General features: G+C 37.4%; 1 protein-coding gene across 1 annotated transcript; it reads left to right on the top strand.

The window, feature by feature from the left end:
- Positions 1-9,342: 9,342 nt before the first annotated feature.
- On the top strand, positions 9,343-11,448 carry HELRODRAFT_125656 (hypothetical protein; the record flags this gene model as incomplete). Its single annotated transcript, XM_009031683.1, has 4 exons — positions 9,343-9,463; positions 9,566-9,664; positions 10,105-10,190; positions 11,377-11,448. Coding segments are annotated over 4 exons (378 nt in total), but the record flags the coding sequence as incomplete, so codon positions are not given.
- Between the last annotated feature and the right edge of the window lie 731 nt (positions 11,449-12,179).

The following is a 12,179-nucleotide window of genomic DNA, read 5'->3' as shown; positions in this document are numbered from 1 at the left end:
TGATGAAGTAAACAACTTTGTATATATTTGTATATATACACATATTTTTTCACATACACCTCCGTGTAACATATGTGAGTAAATACACACAAGCATCTTCTAATATATACATACATACATACACATAGAAAAGGAGACAAGCTGTATAATATACTTTTGTACGTGGTTGTACTTGTATATAAATACATATACATAAATACCCAACCATACATAGAAAAAACATACAACGCATACATACAGCAATGTATTAAGACAATATGTGCACAGCACATCATACGCTTTCATGTCATATAAGATATATACATGTTATATATACATATGTACGCCTACATCCTATGGTACATACATATATGAATGTATTTATGTGTATGTAAGTATGTATGTATGTATGTATATATGTATGTACGCACATGTAGATACACGCACAGGCGAAACGGAGAGATATTGAGAGAAAGAGAGAGGAACGTAATACACACACACACACACACACGTTGTATAGGTCTGCCAGAATACTATAACGCTGTAAAAGGCTTTTTGAAGTACGTATGCATGCATATACACACACATTTATAAACGTATTTATAGAGATATCTTTATTCATGTATCTTTGTATGTCTTTGTGAGCATGCTTGTTTGTTTGTTTATCTGTTCATTTGTTTGTTTGTTTGTAGGACTATTTTGAGTTTTTGGTTGAATGTTGATAATTTCAAGCCTACAAATTCTACTATATTCTAAGGAAAGTTTGCCCATCAAGACTTTTGAGAAAGAAGAGAGAGGCTAAGGTTAGGACATTTATTTATTCATTATTGTTGGATTGGATGGTTTTTTTGGGGGGATTTCGAATTTTTTTATTATTTTTTCTCATAAGTTTTTTCTTATCTGGATTTGTTGTTACTGTATCCGTGCGTGATGTTAAGCAACGTGTTTTGCACGGTTTTTGGTTTTGGTCATTGCTCTTGTTTGAGTTTCTTGGATAACAATTTTGATGATTTGACGATTATCAAAGTACTAAATTATAACAAATGAAATATCACATACACATATACACATACACACATAGACACCACACACACATCACTTGAAAATTTCGTTTTCCTTGTTGTTACTCTAACTGAAATTCATTTAGTATTCCATTAAAAATTGATATTTTTGTCTAGATGTTTGTATTCTATATGCACGTTTGTGTATGTATGTACGTGTGTATGTGTGGGCTTTTGTATGTGTGCATATATGTTTAGTTTTGTGTGTGTATTATGTTACAATATTTGTTTTGATTTTGTTTGTTATTGTCGTTACTGTTGTTATTATCGTTGTTTTGTTTGCCATTCTAACTCAGATTGAAGTTTAGTTTTTTTTTTAGAATTTTTGGTCCTATCCCACCCAATGTTTTGTTTTGATCTGCTTGTTTACATTGCGAGTGTGTGTGTGTGTGTGGTGTGTGATAATTTAATTTAATTTAATTACGTAGATTTTATTTCATTTCATATTTATTCTATGTTTATTTATTATTATTTTTGATTATAATTGTCTATTTAATTTGAAAATTATTCCGATTTTTATTATTTCAAAAAATTAAAATGCGGAGTGAGTTGATGATGGTTCATTTGTCTAGCCATTCACACGCACACGCAGACACAAACAAACGCACAGACACAAACAAACACACAGACACTCAGACTTAAACAAACAGACACTCACATACTTTTACACATACATGTTTAATACAATTATCAATAAGGAGAAAACAGACAAACATCCATTTGAAGTATATATGTATGAGTTATTCATGTACATAGATGCCTTGCTTATTACGCACATGTGTACATATACACGTACATACACACACAAACATGCATACATACATACATACATACATACATACATACATACATACATACATACATACATACATACATACATACATACACACATACACAGTTTTACATAATACTTCTCAGGAATATTTTTGATGTCAACTATCCACACATCCGATCTCATTGTTATTAATGGGTGATTATATTAGTGATTAACCAATCATTCATTCGTTAATTCATTAGTTAATTCATTCATTCATTCGTTCATTCATTCGTTCATTCATTCATTCATTCAGACATTCATTTGTTCGTGTTTATATTATATTATTTTTTTATTCATCTCATAATTTATTTATCCATCCATTCATTCGTTCGTCCATTTATTTATTTATTTATTCAATCATTCATGCATGCATTCTGTTATTCTTTCATTAATTAATTCATGTCTTCATTTATTAATCAATCATTCACAAACTCACATTCTTTTTTCTTTCTTTCGCTCGTTCATTCACATTTTCATCTCGTCCTCGTTGTCATCATCATTCATTAACATAACATTCACTTAATCGTTCATTCATTCATTCATTCATTCATTCATTCATTCATTCAGGCAGGCAGGCAGTCATTCACTCAGTCAGTCATTTATTCATACATTCACTCACTCACTCATCCATCTTATTATTATTATTTTTGTTATTGATTATGATGATGATGACGTTGATGATGACGATCACGACGATGATGATGATGATGTAACTGATTAAGATAACGACATCACTGTGGAAGATGGTTAATGATAGGAAGACAATTATGATATAAATATTGTATGTGTGTGTGTTTTTGTATATGTGCTTTTGTATATATGTGTGTATGTATGTGTGTGCGTGTGTATGTTTGTGTTAGTGTGTGTGCGCGCGCCATTGGTAATGTTGAATACGTCACAATTGTTGACGATGATGACGAAGTTTGTTGATAATGCTGTTTGTGAAGAAGAAGAAGATGCCGACGATTGTGGTGAAGTTGATGATGATGATGATGATGTTTATGATGGTTTTCTTCAAATTGATGATAGCGATGATGAAAGTGATGACGATGAAGACGACGACGAGATGAAGATGATGATGATAGACATCATAGGATAAGATTTATAATGTAATATCTTCTCTATCAATCAACAAAAACACACATCACACACACACAAACAAACATACATACAAACAAACACACAAACAAACATACGTACAAACAAACATACATACAAACATTCATACAAACACACTCCCATACTAACACACGTATAAAACTATCAACATCACAGGAACACTGCTATAGCGCTGCAACAACAACAACATTTTGTGTTTTCCTTCTCTCGCTTATTTTCTCTCTCTCTCTCTCTTTCTATCTCTCTCTCTTGATTTTTTATACCTCTATCATTATTACTCTCACTCTCTCACTCGTTCTCTCTGTCTTCCTTCTTTTTTCTTTACTTCATCCAGTTTTTATCTTCCCTCACATTTTTCCTCTTTTCTCTACTATCAATCATTCTCATTATTAGTAATTTTGACTCTCTCTCTCTCTCTCTCTCTCTCTCTCTCTCTCTCTCTCTCAGTCTCGCCTGACAGACACTACATTATTTCTAATTACATGTTAGCATTAAAGTAACAACAATAATAAATAGACGATTTTTTGTCGTTATCTCGCTTCAATTTTGCTTAATAATTTTTGTTTTCTCTCTCTCTCTCTCTCTCTCTCTCTCTCTCTCTCTCTATCTATCTATCTATCTATCTATCTATCTATCTATCTCCCTTTCTTTCTCTCTCCCTCTCTCCCTTTCTTTCTCTCTCTCTTCTCTCTTCCTTTTCTCATGTCATGTTTTACACCCACCCCATCAGCATATGGACGGCAACTATAAAACTTTAAAACGACAATCGCAGCGCTAACAACTCTAATAGCTCCAACAACAACTACAACTTTTTCTACTACTACTACCACTACTATTACTACTACTACTACTACTACTACTACCACTACTTTTACTACTACTACTACTACTACCAGATAATTCACATCATCAGCAGCAGCGAGACAACAACAGCAACAACAACAACAACAACATCAATATTTATAGCGTAGACAAATGCTTCAAGTTTGCTTTAATATCATTGACATTGTATTCATCCTAAGCGTATATGATAATGATATACCAATTTCATGATTGTTGCAAACACACACCACACACACATACATACACACACTCATACACATACACACACATGCACATACAAACAGGCACATACAAACATACAAACAAACATACATACACAAACATACATACATATATTGTCTCATAATTGGATAACTTTGCTCTCTCCCCAGTTCTATACACTGTTAACTGTTTATTTCATTTATTAACACACACAAAACCGAAACGACAAATGTACAAACGCACATACATACATACATACATACATACATCAATCCTCAAAAACAAACTGATATTTATATACACAAAAGGATACACATACCAATGTCGCATACATACATACATACATACATTCGTACAAACAAACAAACGTACATACAAACTAACATTGATAAACATATACACATACACGAAGATGCATATAAACACGTACACACATACATAAACACACACATTCACATACACACACATACATACATACTTATATACAAACAAACATATATACATATATACATACATTCTCACGCACAAGCTCCTATAGCTACATAAACATCAACCTCAATGGCATTAACATAAACATACTTAGCTATTCATCGCTTGCATTTTCTATGTACACACGTACATGTATGTATATTTGTATGTATGTATGTATGTTTGTATGTATGTATGTATGTATGTTTGTTTGTTTGTTTGTATGTTTGTATGTTTGTATTTTTGTATGTATGTTTGTATGTTTTTTTTGTTTGTGTGTACGATTTATATAGACAGAGCATTGTATATTTTTTTGTATATTCCTGTACGTCTGTTTGTTTTGTTTTTGTGTGTTTGTATTTTTTGGTTGCGCAATACGTACATACATGCATACGAACAAACACACACACACACACACACACACACACACACACACACACACATACATGCATACAAATACATATTTTAAACAGACATCTTGTATGAATTCATCTTTATGTACAGAATTATACACGTGTATGTGAGTGCATTATTGTATCTTTATACAAAGCAAACACACATACAAAAAAACATACACTGTACACACATACAACAAACACGTTACATACATACAAACACCCATTACATACAAACACACAGATAAACATAAATACACACATACATGCAATAGTTTCCAAAGTTTCAAATCTGACGTGGTTCAATTAGAGATTACTGCTTGTATGTCTGGTCAAACATTAATACATACATACATGAAATAAAACATACATACATAAGCACATATACACACACCAACACACACATGCACACACATACACACGTACATATATACACAGACACACGTACCTGTCATCTTGAATATATACATACATTCAACTTATGAAAAAAGTAACAAAAACATTGATGCCTCTATTCAGTGCACTGAATAAATGTGTGTATGTCTGTACGCCTCTTACTATTCATGTGTTGTTTTTGGAATGTATGTTTGTATATGTATGTATGTATGTTTGTATGCATGTTTGTGTGTATACATATTTGTTTATTTGTTTGTATGTATGTATGTTTGTTTGTATTTATATTTGGGTGTTTGTATATATATTTAGGTATGTATATGTATGTGTTTATATGTATGTTTGTTTGTTTAGTTGCATGTATGTATGCATGTATTTGAAACATGTATGTATGTTTGTTTGTATGCTTGTTTTTATATTTATGTATTCCTACTCCTGTTTACATGTGAATGATGCTATATTTTGAAAACAACAACAACAGCAACAACAACAACAATAGCAACAACAATGACAACATCATCATCATCATCATCTTTTTTTATTATCACAATCACAATCACCATCGTCATTACCAACAACAACAACTTTATGACCATTAATTAACTACGATATTTCTATTAACAGACTAGCCATAGTAGTAGTTGATCATCATCATCAACAACAATAACAACAACAGCAACAACATAAACATTATCTGAGCCAACGACAACGACATCAACAAAGTCACAAACAACGACACTGAAACAAACCCACAATAAGCAACGAAGACAACAACAACAACAGCAACAATTGCATCAGCACCAATAAAAACAACAACGAAGTAAATTTCTGTCACCATACCAACGACATTGTCTACAAATATCTAGAGAGAAACATCAAATAAACAGCAACATCAACAACAAAGCATCAAAAATACAACATCAACAACAACTACAACACCAACAAAACAACAACATCAACAACAACAACATCAACAACAACAACATGTCGGAGAAGAAGTTGAAAACATTGGAGCTGGAAACCCCGTCAGAAATAATGATCAAGTTATCTAAAGTCGAACCACAGAAATATGGTCAGTTCATTCATCCATAAGTTCATTCATTCATTCATTCATTCATTCATTCATTCATTCATTCATTCATTCATTCATTCATTCATTCATTCATTCATTCATTCATTCGTCGATCCGTGCACAGGGATTTGGTGCAAGGAGCCGATAAAGGTGGGAGCGAAATTTGGTCCTTTTGCAGGCGAAAAAGCGTACGAGGTAGACGAAACTATGGATCCTGCGTTCATTTGGGAGGTCTGTGTTTGTTTTTTTTTTTTTTGTTTTCGAGATGTTCGTTCGTTCGTTTGTTCGTTCGTTTGCTCGTTCGTTCATTTATGCATTCATTCATCTATTCATTCTTTCATTCATTCTTTCATTCATTCATCCATTCATTCATTCATCCATCCATCCATCCATTCATCCATCCATCCATTCATTCACCTAGATAGTGGACGTGGAGACGAAAGAATTTCTGTTCTACATAAACGCCACCAACCCGCGCTACGGCAACTGGATGCGCCACATCAACTGCGCCAGATTCCTCGAGGAGCAGAACATTGTGTCGGAGCAAGAGGGCATTGATATCTATTATCACGCCATCAAGGTATGTTTGTGTGTACGTGTAATGAGGCTGTGTTTGTGTGTTTGTGTGTGTTGTGTTGTGTGTACTTTTAAGACTGTGTTTGTATGTGTGTGTGTGTGTTGTGTGTGTGTGTTGTGTGTACGTGTAAGACTGTGTTTATATGTGTTTGTACATATGTGTGTGTGTATGTATGTGAGTATGTGTGTGTGTGTGCAGTGTGTATTTGCAAGTTTCCATATGCCTACGTTTACATTACATTGCGTGCGCGCGCGCGCGTGTGTAAGATGTATAAAGTATACAATATATACAAATCTACAAACAGCCACACATACAAACATACAAACAAACAAACATACAAATATATATACAAACAGGACATACAACCGGGAGAAGAGCTACTAACCTGGTATGAAAAATCGCCTGTTAGAAGAAAAAAAGGAAAGAAAAAATATTTTCCTAACGGTAATAATTATTTATTTATTTATTCATTCATTCGTTCATTCATTTATTCATTCATTTATTCATTTATTAATTAATCTATTTATTTATTCATTCGTTCGTTCGTCCGTTCGTTCGTTCGTTCGTTCGTTCGTTCATTCATTCACTTTTTTGTTGTTGTTTATTTTACTCTTCTGTCAAGGCAACTGTGCGAACGTTTAATTGGTGTTTAATAAGTGTCTAACTTCCGTTTAAAGAAGTTGTGTGTGTGTGAGTGTGTATACAAGTATGTATGTATGTATGTATGTTTGTATGCCTGTATGTTTGTTTGTATGTATGCATTTATGTTGGTTTGTATGTATACATGTATGTTTGTTTGTTTTTATGTTGTATGTTCGTTCGTTTGTTTGTATGTATGTATGACATGGATGCATATGTTGTAATGCTAATATTATTATTTTCAACGTCATCATCATCATCACCCCATCATCATCATCATCACCATCACCACCATCATCATCATCATCACCACCATCATACCATCATCATCACCATCATCATCAGTCAAACGTGCACGTACCGGGGACGAGTTGAAGGTCGTTTCAAGGTCAACAAATGAAGAGGTCATGTCCTCCCGCGGTCGCAAGCACATGGTCAGGAAAGTTTGGCGGGGTGAGGATTACGTATCAGGTTGTTGGAAATTTCGTTGATTGGTTTTTTATTGATGAAATTTTAATCTTTAATTTTTCGTTATTGAAAAATTTTATTATTATCATTACTTCATATCATCGTCGTCATCATCATCATCACTACCACCACCATCATCATCATCATTATTTTTCATCAGACGAACCACTAACCACATCATCATAAACCCATCACCTCATTACGTCACAGGAAATGATGAAGACGACGACGACGATGCAAACTACGAGGATGACGACGATAACGATTGGCAGATTCGTAGAAGTAGCTACCACAACAGCGGCAGTAGCATCAACGCAGCTACGACAGCAGCCACATCAACTCCTCAATCGTCCTCACATAGGAGTAAACAACACGCCAAGGCAGCAACTTCTACAGTTTCAGTTGCGTCTGGAACTATCATAACTGCGACTATCACGCGACAACAACAGCAAGAGATGAAAATAAATTTGGACAAACCAGTGGCCAACAACACAACCGCCACAACAAACACCAAAGCGCCAGCAACTGCATCTCAACTGAAAAACACCAACACAGCATCGACAACAACAACAGCAGCAGCAGCAGCTTCAGCAGCAACACATTTCAACTTCGAAACCATGGTCGAACATGGTGGGAACGGGACAAGCACGAGCGCCTGGAAAATCGGTCGTCGCGTTTTTCGCTGCGACATTTGCTCCGGCGTCTACAGACACAGCTTCAGCTTGAAACGCCATTACGTCAGATGTCACGTGAACATCAAATACCTCACCAACGTCGACATCGTCACGTGTGGGGTCCAGCTGCCTAAGCCGAAGAAGTCTGCAGATGGTGCAAGTGACAGTGGGGGATCGTTCGTCGATAAGAACAGCGATGTTACTACCACATACAGTAGCGAGCAGGTGAGTCGACGACCTAGATGAAATGTTACTTTTTCGTTGACTTCTTTTGTCACCGTTCTTATTGTTTTTTCACTTTCCTCTCAGGATGAATCGAGCATCGCCGGAGAACTGCGTGACTTGGATGATGAAAATGTTGAAGATGATGCTAACAACGACGACAACAACAACAACGTCAGCAGTAACATTAGTGACAACAAGAGTAGTGCCGATAATGCCGACATTAAGGCACAGCACAAAATTGCTGACAGCAACAACAACAGCAACAACAACAGCAGCAGCAGCAACAACAACAACAGCAACACTGTTCTGACTGCAACGACGACGACAAAAGCAACAGCGCAAGCAACAACAATGCCAGATTTATACAGATGTAACATATGCGAGGAGTTCTTCAATCAGAAAGTTGAACTGCGAAACCACCTGGCCACCCACCTTGACTGTGAACTGACTCAGAAGCAGTACTCCTGCAGCCACTGCAAGATGAAGTTCAAACACCGACAGAACCTACTCAGACATGAAGTTGTTCACACTGGTTTGTATATGTTTGTTTGTTTATTTTTATTTTTTTGTATTTGTTTGTTTGTATGTGTGTTTGTTTGTGGGCTGATATTATTCGTACAACCCTACCGATCAGGAGCCAAGCCTTTTGTGTGCAAGCAGTGCAACAAGACCTTTCCGACGGCAACCAATCAGAAGCGACACGAGCGCATACACAAAGGTCAAAAGTTGACCTGTGACCTGTGTCCCGCCACCTTCACGCAGACGGGTGACCTGAAAAAACACGCCTGCAAGCAGCATCCTGAATGCTACAACGAGTGCGCATACTGCACAAAGTATTTTTCATCTGAGATCTCACTGAACGAGCATCTATCGAAGGTGCACAACAAAGATATCGAGGCGAACAAGAAGAGGTTCTGTGTTAAGAAGAAAGCTAAAAAGGTAATTAATTTGCTCTCCTAACTGAATTATATTATAATTTTTGCATTTCAGTTTCATTTTAGATCCATTTTTTGTACTTTCTTTAATATTTTCCTCACACACCTCCAACTGATTCGCTTCTTCATTTACAGATGATCTTGGAAAGAGATCGCGCCGAATCGCGTCGCCTAGCGATGAAACAGGACGACGAGCGATACAGACAGCAGCAGCAGCAGCAGCAACAACAATTTGAAGACGCCTACGCTTGCACAGTGTGTCGCAAATGTTTCCAGAACTACTCGAACATGTGCAGGCACAGGCGTTTGGCTCATTGGCGGGAGGTTAAAAGTGAACCTTGGATAAATATCGACGATCTCGACGATAGCTACTTTGATGATGACGTCATTGTTGACGCTACCGGGTGCGGAGACGTTGGGGGTGGAAGTAATGGGGTGGGAGGTACAGGGTCCGGTGACAGAGGGGGGAGTGCCGTCTCGACAAGAAGCTTTGATAGGCTGGAATCTATGCAGGGCTATTACTCTAAGGTACGTTCTTGCTGCTCCCGAGAGTAATAATTGTGTTTTTGTTGGTTTGTATTGCTTCCTCATATGATGATAATCGTCAGTACAATCAACAATCACAAAACAACAAACTTTACATTTCTACCTTTGCTAACAACTGTTACTCTGTCAACGACAACACCAACAACATTTACACCAACAACATTTACAACAGCAACGACATTAGCAAAAACAACTAAACTCACTCCATCATCCCACGCAGGTTTCCAGTAACATAGCAACAAACTTGGAGAACTTCCTGGAAGGAACCCAGGAACAACTGGATAAGGCCAGCTGTCACATAAGATGGAAACAAAAAAACTGGATCAACACTGATAAAACCAAACTTCCACAAAACAGCAGCTCAACCGTTCTCAGCAGCAGCAGCAGCAACAGCAGCGGCCACAAAAACGCTGATTTAAATTTAGAACATTTTAACTTTCCTCAAGGATTTCAAATTGTCGAGAGAGATTGCAGCGTTGTAGAAAGATCTGAGCTACATGCCGAGGGTGCCGAGAATGAAGAAAAACCACTTGTAAACTTGTGCGCTGACAACAACGTCACAAACCACAACAACGACGACGACATTAGCAGCCACGTTAGCAACACCATCACCAACAACAACGGCAACTATTTGCTACATGACTATAGCAAGCAAGCGACAGATGCGTCCAGAAAGTTGGATGAAATTTTGAATCTTTCGAAGCACGTGGCTTGCGCATACAACTCCGACCTTCTGCCGTCTGAGGCCGTTTGTCTTGTGGACTCTAACGAACCGCTGGATCTTACCAGCAGCAACCACAGCAACAACAGCAGCAGCCACAACAACCACAACAATAACAGTAACAACTGCCTCAACAGACCAGCAAACGATGAATCGATAAACCAATGCAGCAAGACTAACAACGTAAAAAATGAACATGACATCATCGTCAAGACCAGCCACACGCAGCAGCAGCAGCAGCAGAAAAAGTTTCTCTGCCTGGTCTGCTACAGGGACTTTCACGACAAAGATTCCCTGCTGGAGCACCAGGACACCAGTCACGTGAATGTAGACAGTCGCCATGCCGAGGTTGACCTAGATTTCAACGCCACGTGGTACAAACAACCTGCCCTCGTTGGCCTACTTAATGTTATGTCTAGTCGTCTGCCGATGATTGATGATGGTGATGATGATGACGTTGGTGGTGATGATGATGACGTTGGTGGTGGTGGTGTCGTCTGCCAGGCTGCTGAAGTTGAAAGTAGCGGTGGTGGTGGTGGTGGTAAGGATGGTCGAAGTGGCGGTGGTGATGAGGAGGAAATGGATCACGTGACGGTACCGTCAAAGCAACAAACATCATCATCATCTCTCAACATCCAGTCATCATCATCATCATCACCACCATCGGCATCATCATCATCACCACCATCGGCATCATCATCATCAGCAGTAGCTGCAGCACCTCAACAAATGATGGCTACAACATTGGCAACATCATCATCGTCATCATCACCTCTGGCAACATCACCAATGACGTCACAAACAACGTCATCAAAGGGTGTCAGATGCACCAAATGCAGCCAGCGCTTCTCGTCTCGTCTTCAACTTCACCGTCACATCTCAGACGAATGCGGAGACTACTGGAAAAAATTGAGCGAACGTGTTTCCTGGGTGTTTGTTCTCAGGGGCACGGAGATCCCTGCGCACCCCCTTCAATCGGGTCAACAGGGCTCTAGAAAGCGCACCAACAGTTCAAAGAATAACGGTTTCTACAACAATCACGCAAC

Source organism: Helobdella robusta (genome assembly GCF_000326865.2).
Source record: "Helobdella robusta unplaced genomic scaffold HELROscaffold_77, whole genome shotgun sequence".
In the NCBI taxonomy this organism is placed as follows: Eukaryota; Metazoa; Annelida; class Clitellata; order Rhynchobdellida; family Glossiphoniidae; genus Helobdella; species Helobdella robusta.
The sequence above is the reverse complement of the archived record's forward strand: the minus strand, read 5'-3'. Positions and strand labels throughout refer to the sequence as shown.